The 23863-nt window shown below is 43.4% G+C and overlaps 1 protein-coding gene across 18 annotated transcripts in view; it reads left to right on the top strand.

Moving 5' to 3' along the window:
• mask (multiple ankyrin repeats single KH domain) overlaps window positions 1–23863 on the top strand; it is a 332919-nt gene that overhangs the window by 10347 nt on the left and 298709 nt on the right. For all 18 annotated transcript variants that reach the window (XM_070528438.1, XM_070528443.1, XM_070528429.1 and 15 more), the window contains one exon: window positions 6430–6601. In XM_070528438.1, coding sequence (XP_070384539.1) covers window positions 6430–6601 — 172 coding nt within the window. The remainder of the gene's footprint in view (window positions 1–6429; window positions 6602–23863) is intronic.

Genomic DNA, 23863 nt, shown 5'->3' with positions numbered 1-23863 from the left:
CCCATTAACTTGCTTTTGCATTGTACAAAATATTTACTAAGGTAATATTGATTAGAATCTGGACAACTCTTCAGTCAACCAGAGGAGAGGCTGGCTTTAGCAGGCAACATTGAGCAGTTTATCATGTGCATGTCATCAACCAGGTACCTAATTGGGAAGGCGTCGGGAGTATAACTAACGTGTCTATATGGCTTTGATAGATTATGGAAAAGCATTCGATTCAGCTGAGATACCAGCAATATTGGAAGTATTGCGTGGTTGAGCAGAGGAAGCATACATGAATATCATTGGATTAAATACTTAGAAATACTTTTCTTACTGTAGTGCTTCACAGGAAAAGTGAAAAAATGTCGCTCAAGAGAAGTGTGTTTGGCAAGAACACACAACTTCAACTATGATGTACACTTCATGTTTGAAAGAAGAGGCTGTAAGACTAGGAAGGGTTGATGTGAGGATCAGGGGGAATATCTTGGCAATATGTGGTTTGCAAATAACATTAACTGTTAGGCAACTCTGGAGATGGCTCAACAAATGACCATGACTGGAAAAATTTTGATGGTGTGTTTGAAGGTTAATATGGCAGAGGACTAAGGTTATTTGTTGATAGCCTAGCAAGGGAGCATGAGCTTGGGACTGGTAGACAGCCTCTTGAAGCTGTGGAAAAGTACATTTATCTCGGCGAAGTAATCACAGGGGTGCTTGTATTATCAGAAGAAAATTTTCAGGTGAAAGAAAATGTGTTGGGGCCTGTATGGTACACATTCCCAAGTCACGACGTACGGCAGACCACCAATGTCCTCAAGACAAAAGTATACATTGAGTGTATTCTAGCAGTTGTAACCTATGGGGCTGAAACTTGAAGAATAACAAAGAAGTTTAAGAAGCTAAGGAATGGGCAACAAGTAATGGATCGGAAAATAATAGGCGTAACATTAAGAGACAAGAAGATGGCATAATAAATTAGGGAGTGAATGGGTGCAGCTGGTGCTCTGGATGAAGAAAAGAAATTGGCTAGGTCTAGATCAGAAAACTGGTGGTCTATTTGAGTAACAGGATTGGTTGTGGGAAGGGAGGTAAATGTAATTGAAGGCAGCAGAACATTAGCTGGTGTAGTAAGATTGGAAAATTTTGCAGGCTTAGGATGCAGTTGTCTGTTAAAGGACAGGGGTACTGTGCTCAGTGATTGAAACACTATCCTTGGACAATGTGGCGGCTGGTACTTTCTTGCGCCACTGGTGGGCACTGGTGACACTGAAAGCATGAAAGTGTTTTCATGAAAGCGAAATTCAAGTGTGAAAGCGAGAATTTTTTTATGCATCCTCACTGCATTCGGCCTCCTCAGCAGTCACCCAGCAATCACCAGTGGCGCAAGAAGTGCGGGCTGCCATGCTGTCTTGAATATTGCGTTTCAATCGCGAAGCACTGTATGTTGCTAGGAGAGGCCTTCAGCCTGCAGTGGACATAAGACCTAACCAATATGGCAGACATCAAGCTAGGATCATAAATAATGTGTCGGTGTGTAGACTGGTGCTGTCATTCCTGCTGTTAGCTTCGAAAGTGCTTATTTAGCGGAAGGTTGGCCACCTTGATTAGAGTAAGTCAGTAAGCCTACTTATGAAATTTCGTGTATTGTCTTGAAATGTGAGCTTTGGAACTGGTATGATTGGAGAAACTCTGAATGAAAAATAAACTTGATTGGTAATTTCATTGACTATGCCAGACTTCACTGCAGTTGTATTATAGTGAATATTTGTAGAAAGCATTCAAGTGCAAAAATGTATGTGGTTCTAGCCTTTTTGAGAAGTAACCTGAGCTACAGCCTTGTGCGAACCTCGGGCTAAATATGTCAGTATTGCCTCTGATGGTGTACAATGCGTACCCTAGATGGTTTCGCAAATCCACCCTCTGTCGGCCTGCCAAGAAATGTCAAATATGATGACTGTGGCACAAAGGGAGGCCTGGGTAGTTTGCATTTGTACCATCCGAATCTCGGACACTGTTTTTAGAATTCGACATGGTACCGTATTTGTACAAGAGGTGGCCCTGTGTGCTAAGAATGCAGGGGCAGTTTATGTTTTGTGTGACTCAAGCTTGAAAATGCGAGCCTTGATTAGGACACAAGTGTCCCCTTGTCTGCTCCTCTCTTGGGTGATGCTAGCTAGTGAAGCCCACTTAATGTCATGAAGCCAAGCAGAAAGCATTGCATGGCTCTGGTGAGAGTTCCTAAAATAAATACCAACGGGGCCTTAATCTGTCTGATTAGTAGTTATTTCACGTCAGGAGTGTTAAAGGTACATTTATAAAAAACTTAATTTTTTTGAAGAAAATTATGGATCTAAGTGGCCCCCATAACTTGCAAAGCTTTGTGTAGGGATTCAGATTTCAATATTTTTAATGGGTCAAGAACATGTGAATTGTCCTTATCCTCCATCAGGCAGTCAAATTTTATTTCTCATTAAAACTGTATAGTAGACTTGTCTGTGTAAAATTATTAGGTCTGCATAGAACATATGTGCTGGCACTGCTTAGCTACAGTAGTTCATAGGAGTAGTGCAAAAAATGAGTTGGGCAGGGTGACCGAATTTCTACATTGATGTTTACTGCTTGGTCTATAGAAGTGTTACCAAAAACAGATGGGATAGCTTGGCTGTAAGGACCAACGTCTCTTACAATTCGCAGATTGTTGTGCTACGTAATTCTGCAGGTAACAGACAGTGATTGAGAATCTGAACTAGCAATGTAAATGTATGTTGGAAGTTAATGTGCAATGTGCAGTATACTGAAGAATGATGAATATAGTTTTGCAAGGGAAGAATAGTTCTTGTTTGGCAGTCAGCTTGTGGAAGTATTGAATACTTCTGTGATAATCAGTTGTGGATTACCAGCAATGCGAGAAGGAAATAGGTCGAACAGAAATGGAGTGAAGTGCATTTGGCAGTTTCCCTGAAAGCGTGAATGGCAGGTTACCATTTACCGTAAAAGTAAATATTTGCTATGTTTTGCCTGTGTTCACCCATAGGGGGTGAATTTGCAAGGCTAACAGAACAAGTTTAAATGAAACTTTGGCTGGTGCAACATTTGCGATTGTTCAGCTAAATTGGTAATTAGGTCATTTGGAAAGCAAGAACATACAGAAGTGTGGAACAGGTTTCATAAACCAAAGCTTGACGATTGATGTGTAGTAGCTTTGTGCATTAATTGATGAAATATTCAGTTGACTGTTCAGAAAGCACTCAGAACAAATGAGAGCAGTGAAAATTTAATTTGTTGCATGGGCTGTATATCTGGCACTTTTGTGATATGTGGCACTGTCCTTATAAAAGCTAAGTTCATCTGTTAATCATGGTAACACAGTGAACACATTTCATTTGCTGTGTTCCTTGCATGTCTGATTACTGGAGTGTGTGTAATGTAACTGTGTTAAGCTGTGGTATATTCCTGTACTGCTTTATACGTTTTTGCTGGCAATAGTGCATTTGACAAAGAGCACACTAGTATGTGCTGTTTGTCTTTTTTTTGCAAGGCAATATGAAGCAGATACCATTTTATGTAGCTTCTTCATGGAAACGTTTTACAAGATATTCATGCATGCATTTAATAATTGAGGGAAATGACTACCTGCAACATATTGAAGTTGTGGTCATTGTTGCTGTCTTCAATTGATGTTGTCACTAACTATATACTGGACCTTCAAATTTGGTGCGAAACTTCGAAGGGACATGGGGTCCTGTTCTAGATAATGGATTTTCAATGTCGCAAAGCTGTATTGCTATACTTGTGTACAAGTTCTTGTAGCACTCAAGGGAAAGCTGCAGCTGCAGTGGCAAGTGTTACTTTGCCCAAGAAATCTGGCAGAGTTTGCCTGTGCTTTCTCTTTTGGCACAGTTTCTTGGAGCAGATATTGGATCAGCGTAGCTTGCCCTTGGGATGGGTTTGCATTTGCCAAAACGTTAAAGGGCAGAGTGAAAATAATCGGATTAATATTTAGCACTGAGTAGTGTTTTGTCTTCTTTTAAAATACTTACTATAGTAGAAACGCAAGTGAGGCAGTGGAAGTATTTTCAGGAGCACTGTCACTTGTGTAGTTCTCTGTCACTTTATTGCCACAGAAGGTCATCTCTGAATGTAGGGGCAGTGTCCTTTCTACATCTGTTTGCGCTTTTTGTTATTGTGTGGCTTGGAGGTTTTGGAAAATGAAGCATGGATGTTGTTAGTTTTCTTGGTTTCTTTTAAACGTTTCTACTTATACATATTCATAGCATCTGTCTATTAAAGCTTCAGTAGAGCTTGCGATTGTCCTTGTTTTTTTCTTTGTTGTGACCCCAACGATTTGTACCAATTCGCCCAAAATACTGGCATACGTCCCATTTCCTATTTTATTAAAGCATGCATAATGGTTGTGTTCAGAAGTGATTTCAAGTTCAAAGAAAGGGATGTCATATAAAAACTGCACACACATGCCCAATTTTCTTGTAGCGCATGCTGATCTACGCTTAGTGCTCCTACACCTAATATGTATTGGCTTACATTACAGTGGGGTTCAGTATGTGCTGCAAGAAAGCTTGGCTTGCAATAGTCCAAAGTGGAACAGGAAACTCTAGTCATAGCTTTTTTTTTTTATTTCAAAGTTCTGTGAGCCTTCATGTAGGCAGCACAGCTGGTTGCTTGGAACTGCAAAGAAGCCTGCAGAAATGGTTGCCTTTTACAAATGTTAACTTTGCTTGCAAAATTTGGTATAGAAGTTTACACGAAACAAAAGGATTGATCAGTTTTGAAATTGGGACTTCACATCTGAAACTGTGTAGGTTTTATGTAACGCCCAGCATAGGTATAAAAGTATTGTGTCGCAGCAATTTTTGTATTTGCACATTTGGTAGTAGTTGTACCTTGTTTTTGTCTATGGATAATATTTGCTGAGAAAAATTCGCAACTTGAGCTTGCGTAAGTGAATACTGAAAATTGGGTTTCGGAAAACTGCACAAGTAAGATGATGTGGGCTGTTAGTTTCTTTAGTGCGTATGCAAACCGCGTACCCTTAGTTTGATTTCCTACTGCTGATGCACCGTTGTCAATGTGGTGTACTTGCAGAAAAGTGAGAATTGAATCTAATAAAAAAAAAAGACTTCTTTTCACATTTTCAAAGATGCTGACAGAGTGACGAAAGATTAAAGTGCTAAATTTAGCATTTAATTTAGGCATGAAATACCTTTAAAGTGGCACTAAGACAAACACTCAGTTTAGACTGCTAAAATATCTTTTAAAGCTGTATTTACAGTAATTTTGAGGCAATAGGTTGCATTCTTGTGCCTTAGTACAATTCTTTCTTTTAGCATGCAATACATTACATCTTAAACCAATGAAAAAGTGAAACGCGCCTGAGCAAATGCCATAAAAATTCATGTTATGGTGAACTTCTAGGTGGAGACCCATCTTTCATTTTTGTGTTTTTTCTGCCCTCTTCTCATGATGTCTAACATTGTGAAAGGGTATAAAAATTCAGCTTGGACTTATTCTCTTTAGTCAACAATGGTGGTGATGTAGGCTTGGTGGTACATCTTGACTAAAGGTGGCTGAGCGTAGGTAAACATGGGGACAAAACAAGGCACATTGGATTCACAAGCAAGTAATAGGGAAGCTCCTGTGCATCCAATGTGCCTTCTTTTGACCTCCTGTTTCCCTGTACTCAACCACCTTTCTTCTCTTTAGTGCCCCTCTAACGTGTTCTTGTTGTGCAGAGGTGTGTGTTCTGTCTTTCTGCAATATTATACACTTCTTGCCTCTGCTTATAGTCATGTAATTTTTGGGTAGAAGAGCTATTTTTGTGATGCTGTAGCTACTTGGTCACATTGTGCTTGGTGTATTTGAGGCATCACCACTTTATCTTTGGTAGCTCAGTGCATCTGTGAATTCTGTTATAAGTTGGAAAATATATATCTTGTTAAATATTACAATACAAACAGCATTTAAAGCATCATTTGGCACTTGTAAGCTTAAGCATGTTATATTTTGTAATATCATAGGAAGCCAACAAACAAAGAACTTGTTGTTGTTGGCTTATACTGTAAAAAGTAATGGGTGTATTGCTCCTGTTAGTGGGCTGCAGTTCATTTGAAGTTCATGTGCTGACAGCCAATTGCTCTTGTCTTTGTAGGTTTGAAGACTCTCTATATATTTTACATGTTTCTTCATGGTTCTGCCAGGACCATATGCTTGCTGGCTAGTGTTGCCGCATAGCAAGTTAGGATACTGACAATGGAAAGAGAGGCATCACTGTAAACTGACATTCTCTGTATAGCTGCATCATTATCAGTTAAAGCTGTGCACTTGTGTTCCCATCTTACTTTAAGGCATTGCGGGAGCTTGCCACTTTTGTAGTACTCATCCTAAGATTGGTGTTTGTAGCGTGACCGTTGGGGCAATGAAATGCAGGCCGAGTCATTCATCTTGGACCCAGAAGAGCTGGAGGAAGAGCGCGTGCTGGACACGTCCAAGTTCTTGCTGAGCTCATCAGAAGGTGGTGGAGGCGAGAGCCCTGACCTACAGGTGGGCAGCGTCGACCCGGACACACAGGCGCGCCTTGAGGCACTGCTTGAAGCCACAGGTGGGTGGCTTCTTGGTGGGACTTTTTCAATGTTTTTAACTGCTTGATGCCAGTTGAAAAGTTTATATGGCGTGGGCTTGGCACATGTTTCTGGTCGCTTGAGAAGCAAGATTTTATGTGAGGCTTGTGCAGTGGGGGGATGAAGCATTTGGAGAGAGAGAAATCGTCAGATTAAAAAAAAATCAAACCCTTGGTTTATTTAGGTATTCTACTGTGCATTCCTAAACTTTTGCTGGAAACTACTACAAGGGCATAAAAAGAATAATTTGATCAGCCAAGATGACAAAACGTACCTTTGTGGTCATAAAAGAACAGCTTATTCAGAGGTCTGCATTTCAGCAATGGCACAGTGCAGATACCCACCATCTTGGTCTTGATGAAAAGTGTATCTTTTTCATCTTCTAAACTGCCAGCTCAGCTGTCTACTTTGAGTAGAAAGAAGTGCATAGACTGCCCGTTCCAAGGTTTAGCAAAAGGAAGTGACTGCTTCCTATTGGCTTCCCATGCCATGATACTCCGGCATGCTGTGTCACTGGCCTGACAGATGAGATAGAACATCCAGTGTTGTAAGATAAAAAAATAAACACTCACATGTGTGCACGTGCTCAAACATGAATACGTTTACCCGCACACATGCACTCAAATACGAACATGTTTGCACACGCACACACAGGCACACTCACACTAACACACGTTTGCACACACATTCACATGTGCATGCACACGCATGCAGGTGCACACACACAACTTTAATCAATATATTGCATAATATTTACATAGCAGCAATGAAAATGACAATCAAAGCTACTTTAAAAGTTTATCAGTTATTGGTTTGCAAGCTCAAATGTACAGTGTTTCTGATCCATGTGTTGGACTAGATTTTTCTTGCATCATAACCAACTTTCATAAAGTGGGAGAAAAATATGCATATGCAATAGAATAAAAGGCAACAAGGAGCAAGAGTGCCACTGGTTTTAGTAAGTTCATTTCCTGATTCTGTTCTTGCCAGTCAATTCATTTTCATTGGTACTGTTTACCAACGAACTTTGGAAGCTGGTAGCTGTTGTGCCATCTAGAATGCAAATTTTTGGAAGTCATTATTATATCTTCAGAGTAGCACGCTTGCTTTCCAGTCAATGCTTTGGTACATACTTTCTCTATTGATTGGCATTGGAAGATCACTGCATTGAGTGCATGTTATATACAAGCTTATTTCTGTGTGCAGGCGTGAAGCCAAGAGCACAATGATTTGGAAACAGCTGAACATATTGGCACTGTGGAGTTTCATTGCTTCTGTTAGCATTGAATTGTGAACCTTGGTGGACAGATGAGTGTAGTAGACAGGGTGTCTACCAACTGGGAAAACCGAAAACTCTCAGGGATTTTGACTAATCTGGAAAAACTCAGGGAATTTGTGCCTCTATCAGGGAAAATTAGCTGTAATTTTATTGAAAGGGTTAAAAGTTGCGGTAATGCTGGCTTGAGTAACAGACAGGAATCGTAATGAATCGTCTTTGACGCCCTGTCGTTGGCTGGAGGAGTTGCCAGTGTACAGTCAACAACCGACTTTCGAGATGCCCGATAATTTGGATGGCTTCGAGGCACTACCATGTACCCCATAGAGTTACTATATTAGAACGTCTGAAATTTCGGATGCAAGAACCCTTTGCCGTCTGATTTTCCGGACTTTTTGCCATGACTGCGGGTCCGAAACGGCATGAATCAAAGCCACCACCGCTGCCGTTTTGATTACCTCGCCGCCTCGAACCAGCGCTCTCGCATGCATATCTGCTGGCAGCCGTAGCCACCACTGCGGCAACACTACACCTAGCTGCTTCGACGTTCGCTATTAAGCTTCTGGCCGTTGGGTGCCGTGTTTTTCAGTGAAATAATCTGCTGGTGTCAGTAATGGCACCGACTCCGCCTTCGTGGTCCTCGCAATTGGCTTAGAAGCTTGGAAAGCATGGTGCGTTGCTAATGCCAGTTTCTGAAAGTCAGCTTCGCCTCTTTACAGAAATATTACTTGGTGAAGCATATGAAAAAGTATTGCAGGGAAGCATAACAAGTGTGGGAATGGGCTATTGCCACGGGGCACAGTATGTATTCCTTAATTATACACTCGTGTACCCAGTATCTCCTGTCACAGAACGAGCACCGATATGCCTAATACATGTACCGACAGGCCTTCAGAGCGTTTTCGAATGTGCCTGTGGTGGTTTGAGCCTTTAAGGGCAGTAAATGACATGCATTTTTTCCCATTGGGCGATATTTTGGACGTTCTCGTGGCCTTTAGGGAGTTCGAAAAATCGGATGCGGACTGTGCAACTGACCAAGAAGATGCATCAAATTGTCTGTGGAGCGAACGAGTGGCAGAAGGAGGACAATAACAGAAAGGACCTACGCATTGAGGAATGAACGGGAAAGGAAGCGTGCTGCCACCGTTTTGAAGGAGCTTTAGCTCAAGAAACAAAGTGTTGGCTGACGCAGAGATGCAGGTGTCCCTCATCCAAACCAAAATCAACTCTTCAAAGCAGTGAAACGCAACACTGAGGCGTCATGCGTGGGCTGAGAGTATGTCAGGACAATTGAGGTTGATTTACGAGCTGTTGAGAGAGAATCTTAATTGTGACAAAGTTTGGGCCTCATACCATTGAGCTTGCTATCAGTTGATAGAAATAGCTCATATTATAAAATATTTGCTTCTGTATGCATCTCCTTCTTATTCATATTTGAGAATGTCCGACTCGATTTGCAAGTTTTTTTCAAAAACATTTTATTTGCTGTACATTTTACTAAACCCTCCTTCTATTCTCTATTTGAATAACATAAACACTACTCCTTAGTATTCAAATTGGATTAAGTCTTTTCTTTTTAAATTTTTTTCATATGCTTATAGAGAGTGACAGCATTTGGCGATATGGTTTCTTCAGCCCATCTGTACATAAAACATAGTTCTGCATCACTCGGGGAATTTAGCAAAGGTACTCGGGGAAAACCTGGAAAACTCGGGGAATTTGGCAATGTCAACTTGGTAGACGCCCTAAGCAGAGTACTGTAACAAGTGAGGATGAATAAGTTAGCATGGAGGGAGAAACTGCACTTATTGTGCAGTGATTGTATTATATTTAAAGGGGCACTGAAGAGAAAAATGATTCCACATGTAATAGTAAATTACCCTTCCACAATACCAAAGAACCCACTCGTGCCACGAGAAGAAGCTTGGTAAGCCAGAAGGGTATAGTCAAAATGAGACTGGTGGTGATGCCACTGCCTTGGAAGTTACTGCTCCAGCTTGGCGTGACGCTATAAATATTGATGGTGTCTGCTAGGGCGTAGTAAATTGTTTATTGGTAAAGATGGGCTACATTGTGTTTTAAAGAAGGTAAAGATTGAATTTGGCAAGTTTTCTGCTGTGCCACTGAGGCCCAAATACTAAAAAATACTTTCAAATCCGTGATGTCACACTGGCATACCGGTGCTGGGGTTTCGGCACAAAATTGGGAAGATTGAACTTTGACCTTCAATTTCTGTAGTAATAACTAATCATGTCAAAATTAAAGAAGGTATAATTTTCAAAGATGACTTCATCAGTCTAAACTAATGCAGCGTTTATCTTTAGTCTCCCTTTAAAGGACCCCTCACCAATCCACATTGCAAATCTTTGTTATATGCTGGAAGTTGTTACATGCCCTCTTGTGAGTGTTCTACCGAAAGAATTTTTCAGATTGGTTCTTTAATAGCCGAGATAGAAATATTTCAGTGCCGCGAACCGGTGATTTCAAAAGACAAGCATCGCTGCCAACAATGACTCTCTCTCCACTTGCCCGTCTAGCCTCCGCAAGCGAAATGCCTTCCCTGCATTCTCCCACTCCAGAGCTGAAGGATCGTGTGATGCATACGTCATGGGCCCTGCCTTCTTTTTCTTTCTTCCTTTCTCACTTTATTGCTGCATGCTGTGCACTTCCGCAGACAGCCTTGCGCTTGCGCAGTTACGTTCGTCTCGTTTCACACAGCGCATGAGAGCACCTGACTAACGGTATAAGTCAGTCCTACACGAACACCGAGGTAGATGCAAGCGGATCACAGAGCATGATTGCGCACTGGAACACGGTAGAAAATGACATAGTTTCGGTCTCTGTGCACGTGACTTAACAACGTGGGAACAAGCAGATGAAACGTTCGTACATCTCTCTTGCTCCGGTGCGAAGTAAAACAAGAACACCCTGACATTTTGGTTTGTGTGCTTTATTATTTCTCTGAACTTTAATTTGTCTATAGACCTTTTCATCGGGCGAGGAGGAAAGGGCGCGCGGCGAGCCTTTCCTCTTCTCTGGCCTGGGCGATCCAGCGCGGCGCTGCTTGAAGGTATTGCTGCCGCGTGCTGTGGAACGATTTCTAGATGTTTTAGATCATACTCTGTGAAATTTAGCAATGTCCGTTCATATAAGATCGTCAGGGAAGCCTTTCTATGCATCTTACCGATGCATGGTACGTGGAAATAACTCTTCAGGGCGCAAACATGTGACGTGCATTATCAGCCGCGGTGTGTATATGTGTTGTGAACCTTTGTTGTGTGAAAGCTCGTTAATTCGAACTTCAATAATTTGAATTTATGGATAATTCGAACTGTACGATTTGGTCCGGCCAAGCTCCACAGAAGTCTATGTATAAAAAAGTCCGTTAATTCGAACGCGAGAAGGTTCCCTCACGGATAATTCGAACTACGCTCGCCTGGCACACGGCCAGAGAAATGCGCCTACTGCCTACACACAAGGCTGTATTGCCTCCGAAACGGAGAGAACAGCGAGAGAAAATCGGAATAAAATCTAACCGACGCGGGGTCAGCCAGAAGGCAGCCGCGGCTGCCGCCTCTCTGTTCTACGTAACCTCCGAGACTTCTTGCCCGTTGCGAATCTCGGAGGCTTTGCAAATCTTGTACAGCTGCTAATGTTGTGCGGAGATGGCACGGCAAGCTCCAAAACACGGCGAATCAAGTACGTCGCAGCTGCGCTTGCAATCAAGAACCAACGAATCAGGGCCTTCGCCACCTTCACATGTTCAGCGTCTTTGTCTCGGCAGTCTTCATCGGTTGTGCACCTCTGTTTTCAGCTTAGGAGGTATCGGCCGTCGCGATTCATTGCGATGGTGTTAAGCCTCGGCTAACGTTCGTTTCGGTGGACATCGGTGGTGTGGCACAGTCGCATCCAGAGCTTCGACTTGAAGAGGGCGTGTGCCCGCGGCACACGCCATCACTTTCTGACGCGCCAAATTTCTGACATGCCCTACTGCTTCCAAATCGCAGTGTACTGTTGCCCTCCTTCACTTTCGTTAGTTCGAACTTTTGTTAATTCGAACTGAAGCGGCTTCCCCTTGCGGTTCGAATTAACGAGCTTTTACTGTATTGGTTTTAATTCAACGAAGAGAACCGGTGTCTCTGTATTACCAGCATGAAATGGTAAATCTGCCAACTATCTGATCGCTTGGTGTAGGGACCACTGATCACTTGGTGTACGGACCAAAAATATGAAACGCAAGAGTGCATGCTTGTGTACGGCCAACCTGAGGCTACTATGAAACATCTAAGCGGCAGGTGCTGTCAAATATTTGTTATACACCGGCAACCTTCTGACACATTTCAAGTCTAGGAGGCTTGAAATCACTATATGTCTCCGCTAGCCTCCTGCATGAGGCCGATGGCGCTGCTTAACACAGTGATCACTGCGGTTGGTGAACCAGCATGATACATATATAAGCTATGTGATTCGGCATTGCCTTTTTGTCCTGTAAAGCCATAATGAGAGGGATCGCATAAGAAGAATGCAATGGCTATTTTTGAGGACAAAATTTCCGTAATACGTGTGAGGGCTTAGTACAGAACAGAATGAACACACACACACACACACACACACACACACACACACACACACACACACACACACACACACACACACACACACACAAAATTCGGTTATTATCATCTTTCTTAAAAAGGGAGAAAACGGGCTAACATCGCAATACGAGCTCGCATAGTCAAGCCGCACAATGTTTATAGATCTATACACCTTGATGCCACATGCTTGGACCATGCGCTATATAGAACAAAGATATCTGTAATTCAGAACCTACCACTGCTTGGGACGCTCTTGCTGTTCGTAAATGGTCGCTTTGCTGGACAAGTATAGTTCACACTGTAAAATATGCCGTTTTTACTAACCAAAACTATTTTATTCATGGGTGGAAACCACATCCACTGAACCAAGTAGTAATGCAATGTAATCTGCAGCTAACAGTTTGAATGCTTGTCAAAGTATAACAGCACAGCTCCTATCGTTGCAGAACGGTACCCACGCTGTTACGATCGTCGCGTATGTTTCATGGCTCCTAAACCAGACACCATGTTTTACTCCCTACGCCAAGTGATCAGATATTGAGCAGATTTACCATTTCATGCTGCTAATAAAGAGACACCGGTTTTCTTTGCCAAGTTAAAACTGATATAAGCAAAATAGTTCACAACACATACACACACCGCGACTGATAATGTGCGTACACCGCGGCTGATAAAACGCGTCACATTTTCGCGCCCTCAAAAGATATTTCCACCTATTGTAGTTACCGATGCACCGAAAGGCTTCCCTGACGACCCTATATGAAGGGACACGGCGTAAATTTCACAGAGTATGATCTAAAACATCAAGAAATCGTTCCGCAGCACGCGACAGCAATACTTTCAAGCTGCGCCGCGCCGGATCGCCCAAGCCAGAGAGGAGGAAAGGCTCTCCGCGCGCCGTATCCTCCTCGCCCGATGAAACGGTCTATATATAGTGGATTTCTCTGTCTATGTCAAGTATGCGGTACCAACTTGCCTGATATTCAACATTAGAAATAACACTTGTTCAGTCTGGGAAAGAGAAAAAGGGCTGTTATGTAAATGTACAGGCTGTACTCTGTGGTGAAAACAAAATTTAAAGTAGTCGGATCACTCGTGTACCATGATGCAAGTAGCAAGTCAATCTGTTGTTTTCGTTCGCACAAAGCCCTTTGTTACCACTGAACGGCTGCAGCTTGCCATGACAGATTTATTTATCTTGTTGGATCTTCCTAAATCTGAAATCTGCAAGAAATACAAATAAAACTAACCGCTGAAGAGTCAAGCCATCCATTTTGCTGACCCTTTTCAAGCACCCTACTCTCCATGACACTTACCTTAGCTGTAGCATATCCAAAGATGCATGCATTGGCAATGCATGCATTTCTGCTCTGGTACCACTGCGGCATCTTGTGCACAGCACACAAACTATGTAAAGTCATGGGACCCTGTGAATTTCTGAATAGGTGAGTGTGATGTCTTGTTCACATATATGGGGAACCATCGTGAATAGTGTGTTCAGGTTTCGAGTGGCTAACGTGAATGAGTAACATGGTAAACAGCACAGACGATGGACAAGAGATATAATGTGCAGAATCGATCCACTGCCCCCTTTCTATATCAATGCGTCTGTCCAGTTTGCATCTCTTGTTTTGTTGGCTGTGTTGTTTGCTGTGTTGAATTAAAAACAACTCATCTTCAAGTACTCATGCAAACAAGAGATTAGCTTAAAAATTGTTGGCCATGTTTCATAGATAGATTTTCTGGAAGTACAGACTGTCTTGCTTTGCATTTGCCAAAAGCATTGCCGAACTCTCTCAGCCTGTGCAGGGGATGTGCTAGAAAGCAAGGATTACAGGGCACACAAAGATGCATACAGGTGTACACTAGCAAATTACATTTATTGAAGTGTCAAGTCTCTATAAATAGGTAGATTATACCCATGTGACTGCTGAAAAGGTGCCAAAGAAGCATTAGAGCCCTTTCATTTCTTGTGTGGAAGGAATGGTTTTCAACTTCCCCCTGTCATGGGACCGGCAATGCATCGAATAGAACAGCTGATATATAAACGATCGGGTCAGAGAGCACAAAATGCAGTCAAATCTCGATAATTTGAATTGAAGTGGCCGGAAAATTTGTTTGCATTAAAAGAAATGCGAAGGAAGCTAATTGAATGGAGGACTGACTTGCAGTGGCGCATGTGCACTGAGCTAACACACGAGTGGTAAGTTCCAGAAGAGTTATTAACGCATATTTACAAAATGCAGTCAACGTCGGATTTTTCAGACTCTTAAGGGCCGCGGAAACAAAAAAGTCTAGTGATCTGAAAACAATTAATGCATGCCTTTTACTGCCCCCAAGGGCCCAAATCGCCACAGGCGCATCTGAAATAGCTCTAGAGGCCTGCCAGTACACTTATTAGGTGTATACTCTATTAGGTGTATTAGGTGTATACTATACGATGCTTGTATGATAGGAGATGGCGGGTGTACAGTCGCCGACTGTTTTTTCGGACCACACGGGGACTGCGAAAATGTTCGAATAAACAGGTGTCTGAAAAAGCAGATTAAGAAAAAAAAATCAAATCCTTTATTCACGCACTTATTCGGGCTCGGCAATAGGCTTGAAGAAATCGTGAGTGCGCTGTTGCACGCTGTTCCGTTTACGCGCAATCAGATAAGCCTGAATCTCGGAGAGGGTCGTACGGTCACTATAGGCGGCTGAAAGCGGAGTCACTGCTTGTGCACGCTCCGCAGGCGACGGCAGCGTAGCACATGGTGCGTCATTTTCCGACTCGGAGTCATTGTCCGGCGGTGCAGCAGAAATGCAGTCTGCGCGGGCACTGTCGGCGCCATTAGACACTTGACGCGATGTTTCCGTACGCCGCGTTGGATCACCGAAACCTCGACACAACACACAAAGCAAACACCACCGTGCCGACACCAGTTGCACAAACGAAAACCGTGGCCTGCTCGCAGCGTCGTGCGCGAAACAAACAAATCAGCTGCTGGATTGTCTTGACATGGCTTACTAAGCTGAAAATGGAACTGCTGTATGGCCACTCTATTGAACCAGGCAGAAACGATGATGATGAGTGGGGATTTCCAGTAGCACCACTTTGTGGGGCATCAAGGAGGCTCCGTTCAAAACAAAAAATGGAGTTCAAGTCGAACTATGCGCCGGTCAGAGTCGGTGCACGATGCCCTTGATCTGAAAAAGGAGTGTCCGAAAAATCAGACAATGGTTGCAAGGTGTCCGAACTTTCGGCAGTTGTTATACATTATGGTCTATGGGGAGAATGGCGGTGCTGCGAAGCTGACCGAATAATCGGGCATGTCCGAATTTTTGGAGTCCGGAAAATTGGTCGGCGACTGTACACGTGTATAATTACCATCTCCCGTGACAATTGCCCCTTCTAACTTTGGGTATGCTTCATTGCTTCACAACGGCGAAGCTGACTTTCAGGAACCGGCATTATGCAATGCGCCATGCTTTCCGCGCTCCAAGGTCAATGGCGAGGATTACAAAGGCGGAGTCTGTGCCAGTGCTAACAGTGGTGAATTGTTGCTAAGAAAAAAATGGCACCGAACAGCAATAAGCTTGGTAGCCAATGTTGGAAGTAGCTAGGCCTAGCGTTGTCGCGGTGGTAGCTACGGCTGCCAGCGGATCTACATGTGAGAACGCCAGTTCGAGGTGGCGAGATAATCAAAATGGCAGCTGCGGTGGCTTCAATCAATGCTGTTTCGGACCTGTGGTCACGGCAAAAAGTCTAGAAAATTGGACGGTGAAGGCTTTTATGTCCGAAATTTGAGACGTTCTTACACATTAACTCTGCACTCTTAAGCAAAGTTCAACCCTTTGGTTCATATCTTGCCACACAACAATAATCGTCATCTGTCTTGTCCTCATTTCCTTTCTTTAGTGTTGCGAGCCCAGTACTACCAAGTCACGAACTGCATGCGCGTTATCAGCATGACTCAGAATTCTTGACAGGAAAGTAGTGAGCGCAGCGTTATTAAGAAAGGAAACGCAAGACAGATGACGGTTATTGTTGTTGGCAAGATACGACGCAAAGGGTGTACATTTGTTTAAAAGTGTATGGAGTACCATGGTGATGCCATGAAGGCGTCTGAATTATCGGGCATGTTCAAAAATTTGGGGTTCCAGAATATCGGTCGTTTACTGTACAGGACCCCTGCCACTAACAGAAGTAATCAGTGATGGGCGCCTGCGCACAAATTTTTGTTCTTTTTCTTCGTCTGCAGCTTTGAGGGGTCTCTCCTAAGGTCTTCCTCTATGGCGGAATCAGAGGAATGCTGCTCGGAGGTGCTGCCGTGTGATTTGGCGCCCTACTGAGAGCATTGTTGAAGTGCACTATGTTCGAATTAACTGTAGCAAATGCTTGCGCATTCGAATTACAGGGCGTTGTAGCCGGTTGGAACTCAGTAAAACCTCATTAATTTGACCCTTGTTAAATTGGAAAATTGAATAATTCGGACTCGTCCTCTGGTTCTCGTAGGTGCATGCATTATTTGATGCAATGAAACTTGTGAATTCGGACAACTCTCGGAGCTCGGCAAGCGCGGAGTGCTGCAAATGTGTGACGCAAAAGAACAAAATCTGTGTTAGCCTCCACCAAAACGAAGTGGCGGAGTTCGCATAGCCATGGTCATCAGTGGAAATTGTATGTGAATGACAGCAATGCCAGAATGTGTCATGCCTACTTGTGCCTTTAAAGCCTTTATGCTTGCGTTTACCACTGCGCTTAGCACCGCATTGGCTGCGTGCCTTCAACACTGCACAGTTGCCATCCATGATCACGTTGATAGCGACCGCGGTTCCGTCCGCAGCGGTTGCGGCAAACACTAGTTTAGTTTTGTCTCAGTGTGCGGGTCGGCTGCGTGCCTTCAGAACTGCAGCAAACAGTAGTTTCGTTTTTACTCAGTGCAAAGCTGTCGAGGCTGATGAGCAGTCTACATCGTGATGGGCGGCGACCTGGCGACACTGGTGAAAAAATAAGCAGGATGTGCGTGTGGGTCAGTGAGAATGCACTCTGAATCAGTGAGAAGCTTCTCGGATTAAGACATGTGCCGCGGCCGCCCTGTGAAGGAAGTGGCAAGGCCTTCGCTTCTGCGACCGCTAATCAGACACGAGATGAGAATTGCAGCTTTTGCGCTGCTTCCGATTGCTGATTCTGATTGCTGAAACATGATTTGCTGATTCATTGAGTAAATAAAAGTGTGTTCACGTAGTATGCATCTGCTTATTGTTTTCTTGATACACTTGATAATTTGGCATTCGGTTAATTTAGCTTTTTTGTTAGGTTCCGTGAAATCTGAATTAACAAGGTTTTAGTGTGCACACAACTTTGATGGGACCATAGCATCAATTCGAATGAACCGAAAGTTCAAAATAAGTGCGTTCGAATTAACGAGATTTGACTGTGTTATGTGTTACAAAGACAGGCACCTGTCAAAGCACATTGCAATGATTGTGGCTGTTCTCATCCTTTTGCGAAAGCTTCAAGTGGCCAATTAAACCAAAACGCTGGCGCAGTCTGTAGCAGCGAAAAGATGGCATCCAACTTCCCATTAAATGCGACACCATGTCGTGAGTGCCCGAGGCACTCTCGTCATGGTGGTTCGCACTTGCCGGCTCAGCAGTACGTACCGCTATGGAGTGTGAAGCATGTACATCATTGGCGCTGCAACCTTGTCACTATCTAATCGTCGGTGGCATGTGGCGTTGACACCACAGGCTGCTGCTGCTTGCTGGCTTGGGCAGCACGTACCCTTATGGAGTCGGAAGCATCTGTTCAAAGTGCAACATAACCAGCTTCCACAAAAATAAACGTATGCGAGAAAGTATAGAAGCAAAAGCCCTAATCAGCGAAAGCTCCATGTGTGTTAGTTCATTTGCTATCTATTTTGTTGTCACGAAAATAAATATGCCTTTTAAACTCTGCAGAAAAAGCTACAGTGTGCATCTCGTGGCTATTAGGTCATGTATAAACTCGTGGAGTTTCACTAAATGTCAGTTGCTAATGTGCTCCCATATGCGTCTTTGTGTGCCTCAATTAGTCCTTGCTTTTTAGCACACCCCCTGCACAGTATGAATTGCAGCTCTTGCAGTCTGCCTGTCCCTTTTCTAAGAAATGATGCCAGTAGCACAGTTGAGAGGGGGATGCTTACATTGCAGTTGGAATGTGATAATTTTTGCACACAAATGGTCAAAATACATTCATTCACCTCAACGCTGCAGTTACAGCATGAAAAGCATTAATTGAATGGCAGAGATACTTAAAGTTGCATAAGGAGGGAATTAACGAGTCATAATCGACTTTGCACTACTAAACTTCTTGCTTAAATTTCTAATGTTCAGCTACTATGGCGTCCAGATACTCCCTGTGCTTGCGTTTCTGAGCAGGCACATCATTTAGCTAGGTCATAAAGCTGCAGTTGCAGGGAAAGAGGGACAAAATTCTGCCTGGGAAGCTTGCTTTGGTGAAAAATAGAGCTCTTTAATGTAACTGAGAAATGCATGTGAATACATTGCAGTTCACTTTAAACAGCCTGCCTGTCTGCTGTCACAGCAGCTCAGTGCCCGCCATTCCTTTTTCTCAGTGTCTGTGAGGTGGTGCCACAATGCAAAATGAAGTGACACCACAATGTGAAAGGCGGATTGTGTTGAGTTTTAGTGATGACCAGACAAGGTGATCTTTATTTGCCACCTTTCACCAGGCTACTCCTACAGAGTACAGAATTATATTGTGAGTTCTTGTACGATTTTCGGTTGGTGCACACACTCTCGGAACATGATTGTCACCCTTAGCCACTTGATAAGGCATGTGGCATTTACAGTGTGCTACCCTGTTCTAAGGATTTATCTAAGTGTCATCTTGTCAAGCAATGTAGGGGGAAAGAGTCTTTCAAGTGCTGTGGGAAGTGTAATATTCTTATCCCCTTCAGTAACAAATTAAATTAGCATTGACTGTTGGTACAATTGCGTCAAATTTACATAACTGTATTTCAATGTTAGCACAATTACAATGTAAATAAATTATACATGTATTTGAGTAGTTAGTCATGCCATGCATCTTCATGAAAAGAAATTAAAATTAAATTATGGGGTTTTGCGTGCCAAAACCACTTTCTGATTATGAGGCACGCTGTAGTGGAGGGCTCCGGAAATTCCGACCACCTGGGGTTCTTTAAAGTGCACCTAAATCTAAGTACACGGGTGTTTTTGTATTTCACCCCCATCAAAATGCAGCCGCCGTGGCCGGGATTCGATCCCGCGACCTCGTGCTCAGCAGCCCAACACCATAGCCATTGAGCAACCACAGCAGGTATGAAAAGAAATGAATCCCTGGCTCAAAATGCATGCACAAGTTTACCATTGGCTGCAAGCATTACAAGACTTAAAAAATTACTTGCGCACCCTTGCTGACGGCAAGCATGGTAACTGTGCCATCAGACATGGTAATGGTTCCACCAAAGAGGCTCTGTATGGCAATACACTGGACTTTGAATTGAACTGGTGCAGCATTGGTAAGCAGAGTTTTCAATTTATGTGAACGTCAATGTTGTACTTTTCCTTACCTCCACCAGACAGAAAGGAGAAAAAAAGCATGTCACATACACAAATGTGTATGCCCTCACTGAAGTAGTCTGTCGATGCAGCTGTACAAATTATTAAGACGGTGGTGGAACAACTGCACTAATTATGTCAACTGGTATCAAGGGCGGGCCTTTCAAGCCACTGCTTGAAGGCGTTACCCAAATAAACTAAGGGTAAAACGCACTGATCCTGATTAAATTTAACTCTTTCTGTACCGTGCCCATTGGGCATCATTAGCCTGCCAACGATGGTTTGAAACGCTGCTTTTGAGACCTTACGCTCCGCTCACGGACTCATTGCGATGTTGGATGTGAAGGAGGAGGGCTATATTTTGTTTGCTATGCAGTTTGCTTTTTCCCCCCACGCGGGGATTTTTGAACATGCTCTAAAGTTTTCGCGATCGTCAAGGTAGATAGTAAAAGTGGCGGCCCGCTATCGATGGTTTGAGCCACCACGTTCGAGACCTACTGTATTGCTAACGGACACTTACACCAGAGGACGTAAAGGAGGGGAACTGCCTTTTTGTTTTCTATGCAATTCGCCTTTTCCCGTGCCAGGCGTTAATTTTTTAATGCACTCTGAAGTTTTGCGATGGTCAAAGTAGAATACAAAAATGGCCGCCTCCGGGACTGGTGTGCGCCCTTCGAAAGATCGAGCAGCAGCGAGTCTGTGAATGCTGCCTTTTCATTAGACTTTAAATCAGAGAGCGACGATGATGTAAGCCAGCCCGGAACATCAGCAGCCGCATCCTGGCACGCCAAACTGTTGTAGTGCTTGCACTTAAATTTTTGTAGTGGAATACCTGTTCAAATAAACATTTTGATTTTTTACGGAGATAGTGCTTATTAGACGGTAATACATTTTGGATATCTCATAATGTTTGTTACATATTTTTCTGAATAGATACAAGCGTTTCTTCACAAACATTGTTCCAATTTATCCCACGATCTTAATTCTCACAATTTGTATCTTTTTATGACATACATCTCGTTAACAAAACTTTTATGCGAGGAAAGTACTTTCATTTTGCTTTTCGTTTATGTATTACACAAAATATCGAGTGCAGCAGTAAAAAAAAAAAACAGCTGGCGTAACCTACAAAAAAAAAAAAAGTCCGATTTTCCTCATGGTAGGGAAGGAAGTTAAGCGTAAAGTTTGGGCAGCTTGGAACACATTTTTAGCCCCGCTTTTAGTACAAGCACTGTATACGTGGCTTGCGCCATTTGAATAACGAATCACACTTTTGAATAACGAATCGAATAGTCACTATTCGTGAATACAAATATTTTTCTAATACTTTTCGAGTATTTCAAAACCTCCAATGCACCCAAGTAAACATAAAATTGGAGTTAAGTACGGTAAATTTTCACCCGTGCGGCCATTACAGACGTAAAACATGAGAACTTGCATAGGGGACCAGGCTATGTCACTTAGCGAGCCGTACTTTATAGGCTGTACTGCGATGATTCGCACTCTCTGAAGAGCTCTATTTGAGCAAAGAAACTACTTGTTTGCTTCTAATGCTCCACTTGTGCTTTTGATAAACAACGCTTCATAATGTACTATGTAATCATAGAAACTTGTTAACATTAAGAATACTGAGATGTGAACATCGTTTCATGTTAATGGTGATGCGAAGGTGTTCGATATTTGATTCGATTTGCCTTCTTGCACTATATTAACGCGACAGCGTTAAGGAGCTTGTGTCGCAGAAAAGCCGGTGTCGTCGGCGTCAGCGCGTTGGTTGTGAGCGATAAATCTGGGGAATACTTCATAAATAAAAAAGAAACAACTTGCAAGATGGGCTGGGTGGGAATGGAACCAGGGTCTCCGGAGTGTGAGATGGAGACGCTACCACTCCGCCATGAGTTCGATGCTTCAAAGCGGGACAAAAGCGCCTCTAGTGAATGCGGTGTTGCCTTAGAAACGTGCCGTAGAAAGTTATACTGCGGTGTATATCGGTAATTATGAGCATGTAAATTACAGAAGTGCCAGTTAAACGCGTAGCGAAGTACGTTTCCGCTACATTTCTTCTGCGCTCGCCACGCATGCAGAGCCATCCTGCGGCAAACACTGAAAACCCCCTCCTCGCAATGTACGGCGCTGCCCCTACAGGTGACGCGCCACTCACCCGCGCGACGCGGCTCCTCTTTCTGCTCACAGCGCGATTCCTAGGTGCAGCGTCCGATGCGGGACGCCTCTGACGCGATTGCTGCGCTGTAGCGTGTCTGGTGAGAAAGCGTCCCCTGTGAAATGTGCTGTGCTGCTGGCGAGGAGTGATGCGTCTATGTGGTGTTCCCAAGCGAGATAGAGGATGATGCCATCGAGGTGTCAGCCCCATGATCGCGTCCGCCTTCATGGCGCGTCGCGGCCCGGCTGTCCGTGCCGATCACGACGTTTGGCTCGCATAAATCGTTTCTCCCTCTGGAACACCGAGTTTTTGGTTCGTTCCGCTTGCTCAGGCTCACGTTTCGTCTTTGTGTGACTCAAGAGCCTGCCAAGCGAATGAGCGTGTGGTGCGAACGGGGTGCAATAACGCTATCGTGTTCCACTCTTGAAGGCGAAGCTGAAACGTTCTCCAATTTTTCTATTTGTATTTGATTTGGTCTTAAAGATCACTGTTAACACACCCCTAGTTATGAGCTCCGAAAGTGTTTGCATGTCCTCTGAAGCTGTGGCCAAAGTTACGTGCCGTCCACCTGGTCACCGTCTACTATACCGGCTAAAACGAAGGCATGCAGAGCTGCACTGGCGTCACGCACGTCCATTGCAGACACTGAGGCAACGGAGGCAGCTGAGGCAAGCAGTGTAGGGGTAACCACATGATTGCCGTGAAAAGGGTCAATAATTGGCTTACAAGTTGGGACGTTCTTTGCAATCCTGCATGATTGGAAGAGCAGATTCTGTGGTTGTAGTTTAATCAGCTTCAACATGTTCTATGGCATAGCTATAGTTATGTTCTGCAGAGATTCTGCACAATGGAACAAACCTGCTGACGTCTTTAATATAATTTCTGTTTAGTCACGCACGTCCTAGGGCTTGGTCTTGTTAACACGCTCTAGTTCTGCTAATTTTTTTGTTCTTTCTCGTGCTAAGTGCCTCGAATACGCGACAGCTGATGCTAGCTTAAATAGTAGAAATGGCATTACAGCATGATGTATGCACATAGAAGCCATTCTATTCAAGATAATAAAGCTAGTCTGGTAAATTACAGTATGAATGCATTATTGATATGCATAAAGCTGCCTACAATATAAATATTTATTGACTCTTAGGTAAAATTGGGACCATATCAGGTATAAGGATCTATGTTGAACACTGCGCCAAATGTGCTTGTCGCTGCAATCGAATTTTTGCCTGAGCTAAGATGTTCCTCGAAAGGTTAAAGGGTTGTACCACCACTGCAAAGATAATGTGCACATTGTAGGATGGCAATAATGCTTCACAGGCTGTTCAATGTTAAGAATGAAGCAATTAAGTGATGTTGTGTTAAAAGGGGCAGCAAGAGTTTCTAAGGGGCCATAGCGTGGAAGATAACTAAGAAAGAAAGGTAGCTGATGAATGTCCAATCTTAACGAAAAAGAAAATCCAGGTTTTTTAGGAAATTTATATGCATAACAGTGAGAGATGGGACAGCAGTGTGTAGGTGAATGCTTATAAATTACAAATTTAGACCTGTTGAAGTTCTTTAATTATGCACTGTATTACAGTTAGAAAGCCATGACTGTTTTGCCTCTGCAAGGAGCACATACCTGCTTGACCTATGAGTCCCG

Source organism: Dermacentor albipictus, unplaced genomic scaffold (genome assembly GCF_038994185.2).
Source record: "Dermacentor albipictus isolate Rhodes 1998 colony unplaced genomic scaffold, USDA_Dalb.pri_finalv2 scaffold_11, whole genome shotgun sequence".
Lineage (NCBI taxonomy): Eukaryota > Metazoa > Arthropoda > Arachnida > Ixodida > Ixodidae > Dermacentor > Dermacentor albipictus.
The sequence above is the reverse complement of the archived record's forward strand: the minus strand, read 5'-3'. Positions and strand labels throughout refer to the sequence as shown.